Source organism: Oryzias latipes, chromosome 20 (assembly GCF_002234675.1).
Source record: "Oryzias latipes chromosome 20, ASM223467v1".
NCBI classification, from domain to species: Eukaryota; Metazoa; Chordata; class Actinopteri; order Beloniformes; family Adrianichthyidae; genus Oryzias; species Oryzias latipes.
Genome location: NC_019878.2, coordinates 3,758,396 through 3,779,143, shown reverse-complemented (window position 1 = coordinate 3,779,143; position 20,748 = coordinate 3,758,396). Strand labels below are relative to the sequence as shown.

General features: G+C 40.4%; 1 protein-coding gene across 1 annotated transcript; it reads right to left on the bottom strand.

Moving 5' to 3' along the window:
• Positions 1-5,717: 5,717 nt before the first annotated feature.
• On the bottom strand, positions 5,718-20,318 carry LOC101168251 (lipase member H-like). Its single transcript, XM_023950373.1, has 10 exons — positions 19,735-20,318; positions 17,522-17,928; positions 14,880-14,988; positions 11,763-11,864; positions 11,104-11,193; positions 10,861-11,028; positions 8,070-8,159; positions 7,714-7,822; positions 7,319-7,492; positions 5,718-6,623 (listed from the first exon to the last, which is right to left on the bottom strand). The coding sequence occupies exons 1-10, from the start codon at positions 19,784-19,786 to the stop codon at positions 6,539-6,541; spliced, it is 1,386 nt and encodes a 461-aa protein (XP_023806141.1). The 5' UTR covers positions 19,787-20,318; the 3' UTR covers positions 5,718-6,538.
• Positions 20,319-20,748: the final 430 nt, after the last annotated feature.

Here is a 20,748-nt window from a genome sequence, read left to right as displayed (position 1 = left end):
GTATTGATGTCGTCAATTTCTTTCTTTAATTTTATAATTTCAGTCTTATTTTTGGTCTTTACACTTTGGAAATGCTCCTGTTGAAGTTTTAACAGTTTTTCTTCTAAGCTCTTCAGTTTCTGTTGACTAGCTTTTTTCTGGTAGGATGAGATGCTAATTATTTTCCCTCTCAGAACTGCTTTTAGAGCATCCCAGAGAGTTCCTGGTGAGACCTCACCATTATCATTATGTATTAAGTATTCTTTAATTTCATAGCTTAATTTATCTTTGATATTTGGGTAATTTAAGATGTTATTGTTTAATCTCCAAACAGTGGCTCTTTTCTGTCCAGCCAAGTAGAGACTTACTGTAACTGGATTATGGTCAGAAATTGCACAAGTTCCAATATCACTGTTTTTCACTCTTAGTAGGTCATTTTTGAACATAAATATGTAATCTAGACGGGAGTACGCGTTATGCGGATGTGAGTAGTGAGTATATTCTCTTTTTGTTGGATTATTTTCCCTCCACAAATCAACTATGGCCATTTCCTCCATGAGATGTCTCATCTTTTTCCCAATCTTTCTATAGTCACCTTTGCCATTTGAGGAGTCGAGTGAGTTATTCAATACAATATTGAAGTCTCCGCCGCATATCAAGGTTCCTTGACTTTTTGTTGAAATTATTTCAAAAATATGTCTATAAAAAGACCAGTCGCTACCAGGGGGAACGTACACATTTAGTAATGTTATTAGAATACTATTGATTTTTCCTGTTATCATTATATATCTGCCTTCTTTGTCTTTGTATTCTGATACGTGTTGATAATTCACTGCCCCAGATATCAGGGTGGCCACCCCTCTCCTCCGCCCTGAGCTATGGGAAGAATAGAAAACGTGTTTAAAGCCCATTTTATTCAACTTTAGATACTCAGCCTCTGGGAGATGTGTTTCTTGTAAAAAGACTATTTCTGCTTTATCTTGTTTTAGTTTGGACAATGTTTTCCACCTCTTAACTGGATTATGTAAGCCATTGATATTAAGTGTAAGCAGTTTTACGTTTCTGTCATACATAATGTTTCACATTTTAGTGTTTTGCACATATATTCCCTGCTCCTCATTTTGAACACTGAACTCTGAACAGAAAGAAAACTTAACAGTTGAACATAACTAAAAACAAATGTAGGTAACTTAAACTTCCAAGGTAGGGGTCTTAGAAATGGACCCTGTTGAGCCTCTAAAGGCAGTGTCCTCCTCACTTTGGCTGGGGGGGCCCTTTTGAGTAGGTGCTTTAGGTGTGGGAGATTGTCCCACCGACAGAACCACGTATAATGTCAGTTACTTATACACCTGATGACCATTACGTCTCAATATTTTTATTTGAATTAAAGATAAAAGGTAAAAATAAGAAAATAAAAATAAAATGCAGATCTCCTCAGACAAGTTCTAGTAGATTCTGATTTAAATTAAAATGAAAAAGCAATCCTTCAAAATGCTTTTTCCTTTTCTTCTTTTTATTCTGTGACATAATTAAAGTGAAAATGCATCGAGGGGATTGCATATTCGTTTTCAAATTCACCCCGCAAAAACTGTAGCAAAATTCAATACCAGTGAGCATTTCCAGGGGGGAGGCAGGGCGATGACGTCAGTGCTCACTCGGTGTGGCTACATGCTCTGTGTGAGCCAAGCATGTCTGATCACTGCTGCCGGAGTCTTTGTGTTTGTGTGAAAGGAAGGGTGCTTTGTAACGTACAACGCTCTGGAGGACGATTCAGACCTCAGTCTGACCGTGTCTCCCGGGAGAACCGAGTCTTGAGCAGAAGAGTAGCTTTGAGGCTTCTTTTGAAGGCGGAAGTGCCGCATTGCACTGCAGATACAACATCTCTGAGGAAACTTGGGTGCCAAATGAAGAATCCAGTCATTTATTGCATTTTTGGTCACTATTGATGAAAGCACAGATACAGATATTGCACAACTGTGCATATTTATTAGAAGTGTTAAAGAGACCAACAACAGCTGAGTTTCTTGAGTTGATGGAGAAAACAGCTGATGACATAGTCAGCTCTCTAGTTACTGGGCTGAACAACGTTGAAGTGAACTGGTCATGTGATGTCAGTCTGGTTGCTGATAGCGTCCCATTAAAGGTCAGGAAGAAGTCAGGTGTTGCCACAAAATTCAGGCAGCCAACCAGGAAAAGATTCTTGGAGATTTCATTGTGTTTTGCTCACTTGAATGACAGTAAATGTGTTTCTGCACAGGATCTCTCAATCCTGATATTGATGGCTGGGTGAGGTTTCAGGAGAGAAAGGGAGGTTAACTCCAAATTCTTATCTTCACAAATGTTTGCAAGTTTAATTTAGTTTAATTTTTCTTGATTTTCACATTTACATTTTAGGCGGGTGTTTCATTTTTTTACGTAGCCCCTCTTGGGTTTATTATTGGGATTGATTCATTATCAGATGTAAAATATTCATCTCTATAAAATTGAATAAACCAATTTTTTTTAACTGAAATGCATTTTATTTGAAATCCATTGGCCTTTGTGAATGAATTTGTAATAATAAGTGATAACGCAGCTATGTTGGTTGAGGCATTTTTTCCAACTGAGTAAAAAAACAAAAAACAACGCTGTTTTTTGCTTTTATGTTACTGGTCCGCCCTACTTGGGATCAGATGGCTTGAATATGGCCCCCGGACCGAAATGAGTTTGACGCCCTGGTCTAGAAGGATGTCCCTCCTTCTAAAGTAGACGTCACCGTCTGTCTTCCAGTCAGGACTGGGGAAATATGAAAAGAAGCTTCTGGGGACAGCGCATAGGGACGGGTCCCTTGGTGAAATATTGAATGAATGTAGAAAGAGAACTGTTAGTGGGGGGAGTAAGTGAATATAGCAGTTTGAGGTGGAACACCAACCAGCTACCGGATCCTGGGATCATTCGGGCACGCAAACCCCTCCACCACGATAAAGTGGCGATTCAGGGAGGGGAGCTTTTTATGTTTTCAAGTTGTTGTTTTTAATTTATGGCCTGCAGCAGTTACTGACTGCACGGACCAAATTGTTTTCATAGTTGGAAAAATTTGAGCAAGAATTTGCCCCAGCCACATGCACGAAAACTCACCAAAATGTGTGCCGACCTAATACCCGGCGAAAATTAGTTTTGGGCATAGTAAACGACACCATCCCCAGGACGATGACATCCCAGTAGGCTAAAGCTTAGTCGGGATATCCAAAGGAAGTTTTGAAATTATTATGGGATGGCAAAACAACCTACAGCTTCACGGCCATTTTGTGGCAAAGTTTGAGATTTGACGTTTTTCGTGTTTTTCGACAATATGAGAAATCATTTTTGTTTATGCGAGTTTCACAAAATTTTAAGCACATGCTGCCAGCTTAAGTCTATCACCACAGTAGTTTCACTGACCTTTGACCTCATATTTGGTGACTGATGTTTATTTATTATTTTTTATTATTAATGTATTACAAGGCCGCTATCTTGAATTAAAAAAAAAGACCTTCAGTTCCAGATATAGACGAAAACCCGTCCTAGACATTTTTATCGATGGTCTCGTAACTTCTCGGGCATCAATGGCAAGCTACTGTGGAAAAACTGTTGGAATTAGAAATTGTAGATGTTGAACGGCGTGCGCCTGTTGAGTTCACAACTGATGCGATCTTAGCTAGCTCACACATTTTTTAACAAGGGTGGGTGGAGCATTTTTCCTTTTTTTTAATTGATTTTTTAAATTTAATTTTCTTTGTAGTATTTATGGAGGATGATGAATCTGTAGAACATGTGAGAGTCCAGGATATTTTTAAAAAATGCCTTTATATGTGTTCTATCAGAAACAACACAAACATTGGTAAATTTGGTTCTCTTTAGTTTTAATCAAACAAAACAAATAAATTACCACAAACTAGTCCACTAACTGCTTTTTTACATGCTTTACACAAATGGCCCACAAAGTGGTATTGCTTGGAAACGTGTCTAATCTTCAGCTACAAAGCCTTTTGTAAAAGTAATCAATTTTATTCCTGCACTTCAACCCCAAAATGTCAATTTTGAGGTAATAAACAATAAATGAAAACATCAAACATTATAAGAAAGATGATGTTATTGGCACGTATTTGTAACTGATGGAAATTCATGTTGGCCACACGTAATACGTGCGGCAAAGTTGCACATTGCTGCATTGCCTGCAAGTATTTTAAGGCTGAATTTTGTTGTTGGTTGCACGTATTCAAAGTCCCATTAGTTGTCACACACCTAGATGTGTGATATTTGTTCTCCACATTTAACCCATCCCCTGGCAGAGCACTGTAACCCTTGTGCTATCCTAGGCACTTTAACATTGGGAGTTGGGTCATCTAGACCCACTAGACAGTGCGCTGAACCTTTTTTCTTCAATGATTTGTGATATTCACTGGTGTCCATGGATTACATGAAATCTTTCCACTTTTATCCAGCTTTGTCATGGTAGAGAGAACACGTCAATGTAAGGGTGGGGTCATCTAAGATAGAACAAGGGTTAACAGTGGGAGTGGGGTCATCTAGACCCACTAGACAGTGCTCTGAACCTTTTTTCTTCAATGATTTGTGATCTTCACTGGTGTCCATGGATTACATGAAATCTTTCCACCTTTATCCACCTTTGTCATGGTAGGGAGAACATGTCAATGTAAGGGTGGGGTCATCTAAGATAGAACAAGGGTTAACAGTGGGAGTGGGGTCATCTAGACCCACTAGACAGTTTTTCTTCAATGCATTTTTAGATCTTCACTGGTGTCCATGGATTACATGAAATCTTTCCACCTTTATCCACCTTTGTCATGGTATGAATTATACGTCAATGTTAGGGTGGGGTCATCTAAAATAGCACAAGGGTTAACCCCAATCCTAAACTTAATCCTAATCTTAACCATTCCTCCGGGTCCAAGAAAAAGTTCAGCACTGGCCACATGGATGACCCAAACTAGCATGCTAGCACCCACTTTAGCACCCACTTCACTCTTCTCAGCCTGATTTCTTTCTAATAAAATGTGATCACTAACCTGCGCAGGGTAATTCCTCTGGATCGTCAAATTTTGCTGTCATAACTTTTGCAGTTGATTGTAAAACATTGCGTATGTTATTGATTCTCTGCATGTTTAGACTTTGTCATTACTTCAAGACTCAATGCATAGTAATGGCGCATGTGTGTCGCGTCGTATTTCACGTGACGGCCACCCCAGAAATATATATCGATGGCAACTGTTTGCATACTACTGAGCAGCGTCTTTCACCGATAGCAGTGTGATTTTATGAGGAAGAGTGCAGTTCTGCTCCAGTCCAAATGTACTATTGATCCTGTTTTGATCTCTTACCTTTTCAACTAATGTAGTTTTTTAGAAGTTTTGAGTAAAAACTGTGAAAAAGAGAGAAACAAGCTCTAAAGGTTTTGTGGATGGCTCTCAAAAGAGCCGTTGTGGGTCAGTGCTTTGAGGACAGAAAACCCGATTCTAGAGCTGTCATGTCTGCTCCCTCTGCAAGAAAGTAGATGATGAAGGAGTTTTTCCTCTCTGTTGGCAGCAACCTATTTCATCCCATGCACTATCTCGTCTTCAGCTACCACAGCCTCCTCACTGCAGGTTCCTGTGGTGCTGAGGACCTGATGAAGCTGTGCAGAACACGAGAACTTCACACTCTGCTATGGATCTTCAGTCAGGGGCCAGTTTCATTTTATCTAAGTAAAGAACAAATAGTCAAGTTTGAAAACTTTATTTTTAAATTCACATTAAAAACAAAAATATACAAAATATTTAGTATTTCGTTAGTTAATATCGCTTCTGTTAATCCACTGACTACCATGGCAGCTCTTTCCGGGGGTTACGTTTCCATTGTATTTCCATGGTACTTCAGACCAAAGAGCTTCAAAGGCACAAAGAAAAACTGCATTTATGGTTCACTATCAGCACACCAAAGTCTGAGCGAAATCAAGCAGATGTTTTTTTCATAACATTATGATATTGATAAATTATAATGCATACTGTACTGTATAATTTACAAAGAAAATGGGATGTGAAGAATATAATCTGGAGTAAAAGTAATCACATCAATTCAATCAAACCATGGTAAAAATTATCAATAGAAACTCATCAGATTATTCTTTTTTACTTTAGTATAAACTTTAGATCAAAAAAGTGTGGCTCATTCGATTTAAACTCAAAACCACAATTTATATTTTATAAAAGGTTTCAGTTATAAATGTGTTACAAAGATCCTTTCTCATCAGAACCAGACAATACAAATTTGCCAAATGGCTTTAATATCTGAGTATCAGCTTCAAACAAATGCTTTTTTTCATGCAGCTCCTCATCATTTTCTTTTCTTTTCAGGTATCTCTTCATCTGCTCCGCTCCTGGTTTTAGTTTCCAGGAATAATCCACACATCAGCAGGCTTCCCCCTGCCTGGAGCCACACTCCGTGGTCACATGTGGGGTCAGAGCCGGAGACCACGGGACCTCTGAGCACAGAGGGTCAGTCAGGTGTTTTCCAGAGAAGATGAAGAAGTGAGTGCGCTCAGTCACAGGTGAGAGTTGCAGGGCAGAGGCCGAAACGACACTTCCATGTTTTCCTCCATGATGGCGTCAAAGCGGCACATCAAAGGCCTGCAGGAGGAAACATTTTGTCAATGTTGATCTCCAACTGCTGCTCTGCTCATGGAAATTGCATGTATACATATTTACACTAAAATGAGAAAATGTTGAAATTCTAGTCCATCCACCATTTAGACAAAGAGCGCGGTTTTGAACCGCTGCTCCCCCCTCACTCCCTACAGGAAATGGGGGGGGGGGAGAACTCAAAAATACCAAATGCCCAAGCTAGACATGTACATGAACGTACTAACGCTAACCTGAAGATTCCTCAAATTAGATCACAAAAGGGGAAGCCACTTAACCCTTGTGCTATCCTAGGCACTTTTACATTGGGAGTTGGGTCATCTAGACCCACTAGACAGTGCTCTGAACCTTTTCTCTTCAATGATTTGTGATCTTCACTGGTGTCCATGGATTACATGAAATCTTTCCACCTTTATCCACCTTTGTCATGGTAGGGAGAACACGTCAATGTAAGGGTGGGGTCATACGATAGCACAAGGGTTAAAAATGATTGGACAATACTTTCCAAGTTTAAAGTTTTTGGTGCAACCAGCTGGAGATTTAACACTTTGTTGAATTTTAATTCTAAAAACATTTAATTTTATTGTTCTGATTGACTTGAATGAGAGGCTCAACTTCTGACTGACTTTGATAAGCTTTGATATATTCTTATCATCACCTAAATGAATGATTTGAACTCTGACCTCTCAGGGTGGTCCAGCGGTGTGAAGCGAATTCTGATGAGTCTCATTTTGTAACGAGGGCCGATGATGTTCCCGGTGCTGATCCGCATGGAAATCTTCTGAATGTTCTGTATGTCTTCGTCAAATTGAGCGAGCAGCCGTGTAGACGTGTACTGTTCGAACCTAAGAAGCTTACTGCAAAGACGAGAGGAGCACAGTTTTAGCAGTTAAAAAAATGAATTTATGTTGTTTACGATGAAGGATGCCTAACCCTGATCCTCAAGATCAACCCCCTTCAGTGTTCATTCTGATTACCTGCATCAAGTGTTTTCATTTGGTCTGTGTCTGGAATTATGGCAGATCTTGAGGATGACAGTTGGGTCTAAACTACATGGTGTGTTAGCGGAAACACTCACTGATCAACTCGAGCTTCAGTGAAATTCCTGCCGCTGTGAAGGCGGAAGTAGACAACCCCCCAGCGAAGGTACTGGTTCCATGTCACCATGTCAACTCTGTAGCTCAGCTCTGTCACACACCGGCCACAGAAGGTCAAACCGTTTAGCCTCAAGAAACATTCTCTATGATATTTGTGAGTTCTTAAGAAAATGATGTCATATATGCTAAAATTTTTCGTTATATGAGTCCCGCGTGTGTGTGTGTATAGGCTTGTGTGTGTGTGTATAGGAGTATAAGTGTGTATGTGTGTGTGTGTGTCGGTGTGTGTGTGTGGGTGTGTCTGTGTGTGTGTGTGGAGGCTGTGTGATAGACTCACTCTTGTAAGGCAGAGAGGCGGTGGTGCTAAAGTAGACTTTGGTCTGTCCAAGTCGAATCAGAGTGTCTCTCCATAAACTCATGTTATAACCTGAAGGTTAGAAGACAAGTGAGGTTTGTCAGATTTGATCCAACATCGCTTCATTTGCTAAATTTGATCACACAAATACATTTAGCTTGTTTTAAAAGCAATGCTATATTTACGATTTCGATCTCTACATGAGTGACTTTTTTCAACATGTCTGAGAGAAGTTTTTGCTAGTTTATTAGTGAGGGATGAACCAATGGAGATAGCGTACTGCCACTAACTATAGGTGGTGGAATTGCATCGCCTGTGATCAGGACTGGGTTCCCATGGATAATGTTTGTGTTGGCTCAAAAGACTGAGTTAGGTATAGACCACGTGTCCCTGCATTCATTAAAACCAGAAATGTGCAGCAGTATTGTTCAATTTTCCTAAAAAACAAGATGAAATATTAAACTTTTTTCCCTAAAAGGCACGGATTCTCTATGTAGATCAGCTTAGTTTATATATATTTGTAAATTAGGTGTTCTCCAGATCACTACAAGATTCTGAACTACTGAGCAAATAGCAGAGCCTTTTATCTAAAGGGACTTACTCTTTACAACTAAAGATAATGTGCAGTTAGCTGCCATGCTAAAAGATATATGACTGTCTGGCCTGAGATTTGAACACTTGACCCAGCAGTTGGCAGACAGGCTGTACATCTCAGTGATGCTCAGAAAGATTTGGGTTCTTTTTTTAGTCAACTTGTGAGGATTGTGCTACTTAAACCTCTCTATGAAAATTAAAGTAGAATAAATCAATTCAGGCATCATGTCATCCTGTCCTGCTATTCGATAATTCATTGTAAATGAATAAAGGGGGTTTAAAGTATTAATTTTTAAATTTTTAACTGCACGTTTAACAAACTTAAAATTAAGATGTATCAGACAGATTACTAACATAATTGTTTTCTATCAAAGGACCCCTGAAAAGTGAATTGGACTTTAAGATCTCCAAGGATTAACATCACAGAGCGATTAAAAAAAACCTCTCAAGAACAAAAGAGATTCTTCAAGATTTTTCACCTTGGACAAAAAAGACAATTCTTCAGCTTTGGGACTTCAGAGAACCACAGCAAGACCAAATACTCGCAAACAAACATGGACTAGTGAAAAACCATTCCAGGAGGTCAACCAACTAAAATGATCTCTGGTTGGCGTGGGAGCCAGTTCAAGATGCACCACTGCTGTGCAAGAAGTCATGCTGACTTTTGGGAAAGCACTGTGGACTGTCTGGAGAGAGTTAACCTTTTGGAAGCTGTTTTTAACCTTTTAACACCGGAGATGTCATTGATGACACCTAAATATCAAACGCTCTTTGACAAACCGTAACTCTGCCACTGTTTACGCGATCAACATGAACCAGCTGATTCTGATGCGGAGAAAAGCAGCTTTTCATATCAGCTTACAAAAATTACATGCTGCCCAACGCGGCTTTTCTCTGCCACAGAATCAGCTGACCTACATTGATTGCATGAACACTTCATTACCGTAAAGTGATCAGAGCTGGGCTGCTTTTTTGTGCTTCAGAATGCGCTGGAATTAATTTAATTGCGTAAACGGTTGAAGAGTTGTGGTAGTTCAAAGAATGTCAACAGTGGAGGTAAAAACATTGGGTAATGGAGGTCACACTGATGTCATTTCTGCTCCATATACTTCTAGAGTGTGGTACATCAGAAGAGGGGAGACACAGGCAGCTCAAACAACAGACGAAGATGACATCATCATAACGTCTGTCCCCCAATGTCAATCATGCCACAGTAGCCAATGGGCTCAAAGCCCCACCCCCAAGTGGATTTAAGATCAAACCAAAAGTGAAAATCCTGAATTAAAACTATACATCGAAAACTAAAAGGAAACAAGGTTATTCAAGGTTCAAATTTAAAATGATTTAATTCCAATTTTTCATATTTCTTTCAAGTTTGATAAATATTTTTTCAATTTACAATTGTATTTTTCAAATGTTCAACATTTCCTTCAGGTTCATAATGTGTACTTTTGAGTTCAAAGGGCCTTTATCATGCTTTTCTTAGGCCTTTCAGTGTAAACTATATCCATATACATGAAGTATATTATCTTTGGCACACTAAAGAACGATTTTTTAATTAAATATGAGTTATTTTTGCAATTCAGTTTTCTATTAAGCAAAACGACTCGATCTCTGAGGCTCCCCCTTTGACTCATTGTGGGCGCCGCCCATTTCGTGACATCATCCTAGAGTCAGCCTCAGCAGCGTGTCTGCGTTTTGCCCACGAAAACAAACAACATCTAAACTTTAGCAAAGATAGATGTGACCAATGTGCATAGAAAATAAAACTGTTTTGTCAAACAACGCTCTGGGGAGAAGGTGGGTGTTAGTCTGGAGGTGGTGCTGGCAGTGCAGACTCTTCCTGGAAGGGGCGGATCTTACTGATCCACGTCACAATGTAAGAACCCACTCGTTTTCGTGGATTTGGGAGGGGCTTAGGGTTGTTTTTCATTATGAGTACTTAACATTATAATACACTTAAAAGTTAACTGATCCTGATTTGAGCCCATCATTTCGGTGTGGAAGGGTTAATCTGGGGTAAAGTAGTGTATCAGAAAAAAAGTATCACACCAAAATTCAAACATGGTTTCAAATATGTTAAGATATCAGGTCAGGGACTAAGATTTCTTACAAACACTGCAGGTAGACCTGACATTTCTGATCGTCTACGATCGTTTTTGTTGGATGTATCACTTACCAAGCACCGGACAGGTAGCTGGCTTAAAGACTTCGCACTGCAGGCACTGACCATCCAGGAAGTGGTTGTACGATGAACACGGGTAACCGGTGAGATGGCAGGTTCTGTTAAGGGCGCACAGATACAGGAACACCGAGCGTTGGTGGTCACACACAAAGTAGGATTTCCCTGAAAGACCATAGAGAGGAACTTTGGTGAGATTAAAGCTGAAAAACAGGAGAGAGTGGGCGGGTAAAAGCTCACCTGCAAAGATGGTTTTGGGACATCCGGGTTGGTCGGCTCCACCGTTGGCGTAGAAGTCAATGTGGCCATGAGATCCTCTCAAACCAAATGCTGAAGGCAGGAAACTGATTTAGCTCTAGGATTTTTTCGTGTTTTATGAAAATGTATCAAACTGGATGGTTTTTTCCAAGAAGTGTCAGTTTTCACCAACTGCAGTCTAAAGGAACTGATCCCTCATGCTAACAGTTTTCTAATTATTAGTCTTGATGTTTCGTTCACAGGTTTAATTAAATGTTATTTTAATCACAAATACTCAGAGGCTACCACTTAACATTTGTATGTTTTTCATTATGAAAGTTGTGGTTGATGAGTCAGCCTCTCTAAAGCAAACTGCAGTTGAATCTCTGTGGGCTTGTTCATCTGTCTACCATCTGCTGTCATTAGAGGGTGAAGCAGCTCACCATGCAGCTTTTGGTCGACTTATATTTATATCATGGCCTACATCTTAAACACTCACAAACCGTCTCCTGTCATTACTTTTTACTATTAAAATATAGACTGTTTGTAGTAAGCTATTCTGGGGTGCAGAGTAGACGGTTGTTTTGTTCCCACTTTGGTTTTTATTGGACTGACAGTCAGAAAAAGGACGGTTCAGGTCAATAAAGCAGTTGAATTCTCACAGTCCATGTCGGTGTGCAGTACATCCACAAACATGGCGTCTGAAGGGTCAAGCCTCTCCTCTGGTTTGGCCCTAGTGAACATTGGCCCAGCTGGATCCAGACCTGGAAGGAAAGAGCAGAACTTGAAACTTTGACCTTCAACAACAATACATGTGAATGAAATATGTATGCCAGATTGTACGTGACAACTTATGATGATCAGCATCAAACTATAGCAAAATTAAAATGGCCATACTGACATTTTTTAACCAAATTGGATTATAACGTGGAGAAGAATTTCACCATTGTGGGATAAATAAAGTAGCAATTATTATTAAAGGTCTTATTTTAAAACCTTTTCTTTAGTGGCTGTATGGCTCAGTTGGCTGGGTGTAGAACTGCTGTGCAAGTACCAGGGTTCGCTTCCCTGGTGCCGCAATGAGCTTCATCCAGTGTGGGTCCTTGGGCGAAACCTAACTATGTAGCCACTTGAGGCCCAAGTCTGGGTCCCCCTCTGCCCCCCCAGCCCGGACATAAAACAGGGTTGTGTCAGGAAGGACATCCAGGGAAAAGATCTGGTTTGCTGTGGCAACCCCTCATGGGATGTGCCGTAAGGTACACAACATTTCTTTGTGTTTCTCACATTTTTGTGAAGCACCTTAAGACAATTTAGTTGTAGATTTGTAAATGGAATAAAATACAAATGATAATAAAAAACAATTTATTTGTTATTTGTTTTTGTTTAGGATCTTTGTTTTCTTTATAATCATGGGTCAAATCAACTCCTAATTAAGACTTTATTAGGCTGACAGTCACCTTCCTCTACTATCTACCGTAAGTCAGAATATTCGCTCATGTCTTCTGCATTTACTTAATCTTTCATTCATTCATTCATCTGTTTCCGTTTGTCCCTTTCGGGGTCACGGGTTTGCCGGAACCCAACCCGGCCACTTATGGGCGAAGGCAGGGGACATCCTGGACAGTCTGTCCCAGGGTCACACATATCACACACCAATGCACACTCACATTCACACCTATGGACAATTTAGAGTAACCTATTAACCTATGAAGCATGTTTTTGGACGGTGGGAGGAAGCTGGAGTCCCCGGAGAAAACCCACACATGCACGGGGAGAACATGCAAACTCCACACAGAAAGGTCCCCCATTGTTGTTGTGACTTGAACCAGGGGCCTTCTTGCTGTGAGGCAAGAGCGCTAACCACTGCGCCACCGTGCAGCACATTTTCTAAATCTTAAGCAGAAAACTTACATAGTTCAACCAAGACTAAAGGGATCAAATAAACCACAGTTAGTATAATTACACTGATAGTAAAGACAACATAGAAACCAAACGCTGACTTAGTATGTTTAGTTTGATCTTTGCTGCCATCTAGCTTTTAGCTGCTGTATCACAGTCATGGTTCCAACAGCTCACAAAAAACACCACCTGGGATTCGGATGCATTCGGATTTACAGTTTTTCTCAGTCGCTTTAGTACAATTCTCAGATCAGAATGAAATTCCTAAAACTATTTGTTCAATCTTCACATCATGATGTCACTTGTGCACATCATATAAGCAGTTTTTCACTTCTTTGAACAAGTTGCAATTGCTTTTGTACATCCATGCAAATGATTACGTACAATTCTCTGCTCTTTGCTACATTATCAATTGTTTATGTCATGTTGATCAAAATGTATTATATAGTTCACTGTGCAATAGTCTTACTCCTCAAAACACCTAGTCATTAGTTCATCGTATAAGTCATTAACTGCAAAATGGTTGACCAAGTTGTCATAATGTGACAAACATATTTCTATACATCTCCATTATATGTTTTTGTCTAAATCTGTCCTGAATTGGTAAATTGCTCTCAGGTGACTTGACTTCCTCTAACAAAGGTGCATCTCATTGACAGTGAATAGACAAGTATATACTGTATATGGCAGAAGCACAACACAATGTTCTATGTCTGACAATGGAAGGACAAGGAATTGGGCGGGGTCAACAGCCAGAGAGAAGAAGAAGAGGAAGAGTAGTGAGGTTGCGTGGTGGAGGAGTTAGGGGGCAAAACCGAGGAAGAGGCCGAAGACATGTACGTGTTCCTGATGAGATGCGGATGGAGTTCATTTCACGCTACTCTCCTTTCCTTAACCCCATTGAAGAATTTTTCTCAGCATGGTAATGGAAAGTTTATGATCGCCAGCCACATACACAAATGACCCTCCTGGCTGCCATGGATGCAGCGTGTGATGACATCACGGCAGACGTCTGCAGAGGCTGGATAAGATACTCTAAAAGATTCTTTCCACGCTGCATTGCAAGAGAGGATATTCGCTGTAATGTGGATGACAATGTGTGGCCTAACATACAGGAACGACAAGAGATGTAGGAAGACCACACCAATTCCTACTGCACTGCCTGTACTGTTGTACAGAATATTGTCCTCTTTTTTTTCCCCTTTGTGTTACTGTTTGCAGTGGTTTTTTTCTATGTTGGTATGACATGGTCTACCAACAAATTACAAAATGAACAGTAAAAGTGTAAATGTGAATCTTGTCCAGTCTCTTGCAATCAAACAAAAAATGTGTAACTTACATTTTACAATAATTGTCATCAAAACTTTAACCATAGTTTACATCAGAACCTCCCTCTAAAGTACACAGTTATACTGACAACATGACTAAGTCATTTGACTGTCTTGTTCGTAGACAATGACACAAGGACTTGACATTCTGATGGCACTGACATGTTCAATGACATAAAGACTTAGTTTTGAGAGATGAACTAAAGATTTTGAGCAAGTTACAGGCTTTTGCAAGAAATCCATAGTGTTTTGCTGTTTGCACAAATTGTTTGGAGAAATGCACACACGTATTTGCAAACTTCAATACTGATCTGAGAATTGTACTAAAGTGACTGAGAAAAACTGTAATCTAACAGTACAAGCTGTCATATAGATGAGAACAACAAATGACAATAATGCGTCTGTTTTCTTAACCCCTGTGCTATCTTGGATGACCCCACCCTTACATTGTCGTGTTCTCCCTACCATGACAAAGGTGGATAAAGGTGGAAAGATTTCATGTAATCCATGGACACCAGTGAAGATCACAAATCATTGCAGTGGGTATTTTACCTGTGATGCGGCCAAGCATGCCTTTTAAATTTGCTCCCACAAATCCAGCCAGGTGAGCTCCCAGACTGACTCCGATCAGATGAACCGAGCTCAGGGGGGCTCCTTCCTCCTGCAGACAACCATCAGCCATCAGCTTCACATCAGGGCTTCAGTTCAAAGTTTTGTTCTTTTACTTCTATTGAGTGTCCCCTTCAGCGTAAAAGAACCATCAATAATTATTTAAGGCTTCAACTTTGCAGTAAATTTACCTAAATTTTGATTTTCTTTCGAGCCACATTTAAATCTTTACACACCAAATATAAAGACGTTTTGAGCTAACATTCATTTAAAGTTTGAGCTTGTAAGACATTTTTACTTTAAATGACGTCCAGTATATGTAATCCGTTTTTATCTTTCATCTTATTTCTATGAATCAGCAGTTACGATTTAGATAAAATTCAAACTGTAGCGTCTTTGGCGCAGAGGTAGAGCGGTTGACCAGGTCCCGCTCTGCCTGCCCATGTGTGTCACAATGTCCTTGAGAAAGCCCCCCCACCTCCATAAAGGTGGAAAGGCACTATAAGTACAAGGCATTTACGATTTAAGATATAACTAATCAACCAAACATGGCATAACTTTAGTTGGTATCCAATCCTCCCCTATGGTTGCAGCATCTCTGACTGTATTTCCCAATGTCATAATGTCATTGTTGATGTGAAAGATTACAATTTAAGGATACGTATGCCTGTTTGAAGGATTTGCCATATAGTCAATGAAGAATTCCCATGCTACAACTTTGTGTAACCCTTGTGTTATCTTAGATGACCCCACTCTTACATTGACGTGTTCTCCGTACCACGATAAAGGTGGATAAAGGCGGAAAGATTTCATGTAATCCATGGACACCAGTGAAGATCACAAATCATTGAAGAAAAAAAGGTTCAGCGCACTGTCTAGTGGGTCTAGATCAGTGTTTTTCAACCAGTGTGCCGTGGGAGTTGGTCAAGTGTGCCGTGGGAAATTGTCCTCATTAATTGATCTAAAAAATTTTTCCATCTCCAGGATATCAGCTCTGTGTTCATCCAAACAGGCCCTGATAAAACACTGAGTAGTTAGGAATATGAAAGATCATAAAATACTTTTTTCTTTCTGTTTATTTGATTCTATTAAAGACATTTTGATAAGAATGAAGGTACCGCAATTTAGCCGTAGCATTAGCTGTTTTCTGAAAAGTCCCGCCCCTTTAACTGTCTCCACCAATTACTCTTGGAGGCTAATTCACATGTTATCAGTCTGACCAATCAGAAGTGGTTAAAGTCTTCACTTCATTGTTCTGATTCTGCTCATAAAGTCTCTCAGTTCCAACAAAAATACCAGCTAAAGCTCTTCTTAGTGGTGTAGATTTCCACAGTATCCGGTGTCAGACCGTGGAACAAGTGAACAAAATAATGAAGCTCAGAGACGCCAGTTTATTTACGTGTGGCGGCTGTTTGCACTACATCTCCCATGATGCATTGGGTTAAAGTGACAGAGTCTCTGGGCACAATGAGTCTTCCTTTGACGTCTTGAAACCACAACGAAGACACATCAAACAGTTTTTAAATCTTACTTAACTTTTATTACATCTTCTAGAAAAAACAGCTGCAACTTTCAGCATTGCAACTTGCACGCGAGATTGCAGAGGGGCTGTTGATCAATACAAACTGTGAGTGTCTCCTTTTTTATTTATTTTTGGATGCTGGTGTGCCGCGGGATTTTTATCAAGGTTAAAGTGTGCCGTGGCTCAAAAAAAACAAACAAAAAACACTGATCTAGATGACTCAAGGTGCCTAGGATAGCACAAGGGTTAAAGTTGCTTAAAGTTGTAATAGGACATTTCTTGCCAACTTTTATATTTATATTTAATATTTTCATAATATTTTGTTATTTTCATGTTGAATGTACATCAGATTTTACATCCTAACAGAAAACCCCCAACTATATGTTAATTGAAGGTTTAACACCAGATTTAATCACAATCTTGTTATGTCAGGAAGGATATCTTGTGTCACACCTTTGCCAAATCGCTTTAGGGATTACTTCATAATGAAAAAGTTGCCAAAAAATAAAGTCATTTTCTTAAAACTAATTGGCAGTCGAATTTCACTTATCTATTACCTTCATTCATTCATTCATCTTCTGCCGTTTATTCTCTTTTGGGGTCATGGGGCTGCCAGAGCCTATCCCCCACTTGTGGGCGAGGCAGGGGACACCCTGGACAGTTCACCAGTCTGTTGCAGTATCTATTAGCTTTGTCACGTATTTCATTCTAAAATCATTATTTGTAAGTTGAAATGTTTAGAATGAAGACGTGCTGGTTAAAGTTTGTGACTTAGTGTATAGCCGACTGTAAAACCTTAAAGTGGTGTTATATCAAGCTATGGTTCTAATATTTTGGGACCTTAAAAATTTCCTTTTGCAAACATTTAGAATATATTCCACCTGATGATTGATGTAAAAAAAGGTGAACTCTAATCATTGGTAGATATTTCTGACACTTGACTGAACAATTTCTACTTAAAAATATTTGATTAATTGCCAAAGCTCAATCAAATCCTTAAGGACCTGACCCTTGACCTCCTGGGGTTTCTCCTGCTTCTGTTAGCTGTGGTAATATACCTCACCTGCATGGTCAAGATGAAGCCTGTGAGGTTCTGAGCTGCCTCCCTCGTATAGGAAACAGCTGTGAAGTAATTAAAGTTGGCCGCCCCTCTGTTCCAGTCCACCACGATGATGTTCATGTCGTCCTGCTCGGCCAGGAGGTGGACTATGTGGTGGATCCAGATGGGCGGGGCTCCGGTGGGTCGATATCCATGAATGACAAAGGCGGTGGGATTATTAAGGTTGAGGAGTGGCTGGGAGGAAAGGTGGTGGTGATTTAACTCGCGGCCACAGTCGAGGTTGGAGCGGGTGTAGAGCAACAACCGAACATACAGGCTGGTACCCATGAAGCAGTGGGACAGGTTGAGGTCAGTAAAATCGTCGCAGGGCTTCTCTGTCTTGTTCCCATCAGTCCCACCATCCTCCTGCCCTGAGGAGGGAAATATACTATGAGACAAGCATACCAATGAACTTTCACCTTTAACCCTTGTGCTATCTTAGATGACCCCATCCTTACATTGACGTGTTCTCTCTACCATGACAAAGGTGGATAAAGGTGGAAAGATTTCATGTAATCCATGGACACCAGTGAAGATCACAAATCATTGAAGAAAAAAGGTTCAGCGCACTGTCTAGTGGGTCTAGATGACCCAGCTCCCAATGTTAAAGTGCCTAGGATAGCACAAGGGTTACATGCAACTTTACCTTCACTTGGATAAGAGGGAAAGCTTATTGTATGTCAAACAATAAAAAAGCAAAACAGTAGCAACATGTCATCCACCCAATTTTAAGATACAGCTGTGTTCTTAAATATGATTTACAGTCTTTGCATAAACTCCACCTTCTTCAGTCCATATTTGGTCGTCTGTTTCCATCAGAAAATCCTAGCAGAAGGTAACCTCCCTGCAGATTCCCAATACGGAGTAGAAAGAGAACCAGTCAGTAAACTGGTAGGACAGGGTTCAGGCTTTATCAGGAAAAAGCACAGTGGTCGTTGGTGGGACACCATGATGTTCATCCTACTCATTGTGTTTGTTCTATCTCTGTAATCCTTGTGCTATCCAAGACACTTTAACGTTGGGTGTGGGGTCATTTGGACCCCACAAGACCTTTTTTCTTCAATGATTTGTGATCTTCACTGGTGTCCATGGATTACATGAAATCCTCTTCACCTTTATCCACCTTTGTCCTGGTAGGGAGAACACGTCAATGTAAGGGTGGGGTCATTCTGACCTCACAAGATAGCATGAGGGTTAACAGTACTACTGGCCCAGATGGCAATAAATGTGCAGCTAAAAATCTCTCTGGAATTGAGCCCAGTAGACACCAAGGAGTCATGTGACCTTAGGGTTTGTCCGTCTCTTTTATGAGTTGTTGGAGATGAACACTGCAGGGTAAAAAGGAAATTCTGGGGTGTCCATGGCTCCATTTGCCCACCCAGTAAATGTGCTGGCTGTGGTTCCACAACCTAACTTTTAACCAGCCAGCACCATCAAAAAAAAAATTAAAATTAGTTTGGAAAATTGTCCCGTCTTGAAACCCAAAATAAGAATGGGTGTTTGTTTACACCTTCTGTGGGTGTGTCGTATAATCTGGGCTAATCCAGCAGTGACTGTCCTCCACTCTGGTTCAAATTGCAATGGTGTAAATAGAAGTTCCTCACACAAAAGATAAAATATTTCTGAGTCATAAAAGAAATGGTCAGAACCGGAACCTTCAGAAAAAGTTCTTAGTCTAAGAATCTTAAGGGTTTTCTGTGGAGCCCAGAGGTCAAGTTTAAGTAAAAGCAATCGTTTATTCTCTTCAGTACACTAAAGATCCTGTTGGATCTCATTAACATTTGTTCTGCTGTGTAATTGTTGGCTCTGCAAGTCAGCGTCAGCAGGATCAGGTTGCTATAAAAAAACATTTCATCCCATCACCACCTGCCAGTCAACCAGAGTAGGCGGGGTCAAGTGAACACAGTCCCGCCAAAGGTGGACATTAAATCACGAACAGACTGAGAGTGAACCAGCAAACAGCAGCAGCCGTTGTCCTCTGAGCAGATGGAGCTGAATAATCTGTTCTTTCCAGACTCCACTAAGCTGTCTGTACCTGTGGAGTCTGTTCCTGCACACCTACACTCACACCTGAGTGGGTCTGTGGGCTCCCAGTACCGGATCAGCAGGAAGCAGATCTGATGCCGCCACTGACCTCCACCATAAAGTCTCGCGTGGACCACACGTTTGCTTCTTACCTTTAGAGAGCACGAGGAGGCCCATCAGAACCAGCAGGCTGTGGAGCAGCATTATCCCCCTCCCAAAGCACAGAGATGCAGTCAGATCAGGAGAGCAGTAAGTACCAGCCGACCTGAATCCACAGAGACAGACTGAGCAGGAGGATGGATGTGGGAGTCACAGGGGAGGAGCTGAAGGGAGGCGGCGTCTTCAGTTCCTGTAAAGACCAAATTCCAGAAGAGTGGAGAGGGAGAGAGGCAGAGAAGGGGGCAACAAAGATATTTCAACTATTTCCACTAAATGTATACTAATCATTTTGGTTTCTTCATAAAAAAAATGTCAGTGAAGTTGTATTTGTTCTGTTGTTGGGTCAGAATCTGAACCTTCCCACTGAAGGACAGCATCATTGTAGAGAGACTTCTCCTAAAGTCATGTCAAGAAATGGTGGCACCATGCCAGAACGTAAATACATCCAGAGAAGATTCTGGAATATTCCTGCATCATTAAGTAATGTCGCTGATACGCTCATGAGGGAGGCTGTGTTGTCTGAGGGTCTAAATGCCACCAGCCTCGCTCCGGACGCACACAGATTTCTCCACGTTCTCTGAAGGTGATGGTTTCGATTGAAAATCATGTCACAGACCAGACGAATCCTTTTCTACTGGTTTGCTTTTTCTATTTGTTGCCCCTGTTTAACTATACGGACACAGAAGTCAGCAGTTTTTTTTATTTTTTCCCAAATGAATGTTATTTAATCTGTTTAAGCCAATGTCCAAAACACAGAACAGGTTTGGAACACGAGGGCTAAACCGGTGTTGTTCAGGCACTCATGTTTATTCTTTCTGCTTTTACTTCACTCCTCCTCTTCCTCAGCCTCCTCATATATTTTACAATAGTGCAGTGAGACACACCATGTTTCTGGATGATGAATGTGGTTGATGAAAAATCCAGGTTTTCTGATATTTTTATTACAATAAGCTAAGTTATGTATGTTTGTATCTGAAATACCCAAAGAGAACATTTAAAGAGTGAAT

Bases quoted from the DNA above. Each gene is read 5' to 3' on its own strand.
- LOC101168251 (XM_023950373.1), bottom strand. From the start codon at position 19,786: ATGCTGCTCCACAGCCTGCTGGTTCTGATGGGCCTCCTCGTGCTCTCT. The intron at 11,194-11,762 runs GTGAGAATTCAA...TCCTGCCTTCAG, and splicing joins ACTGCACACCGACATGGACT to CATTTGGTTTGAGAGGATCT. The intron at 7,493-7,713 runs GTGAGTGTTTCC...TCGTCTTTGCAG, and splicing joins ACTGAAGCTCGAGTTGATCA to TAAGCTTCTTAGGTTCGAAC.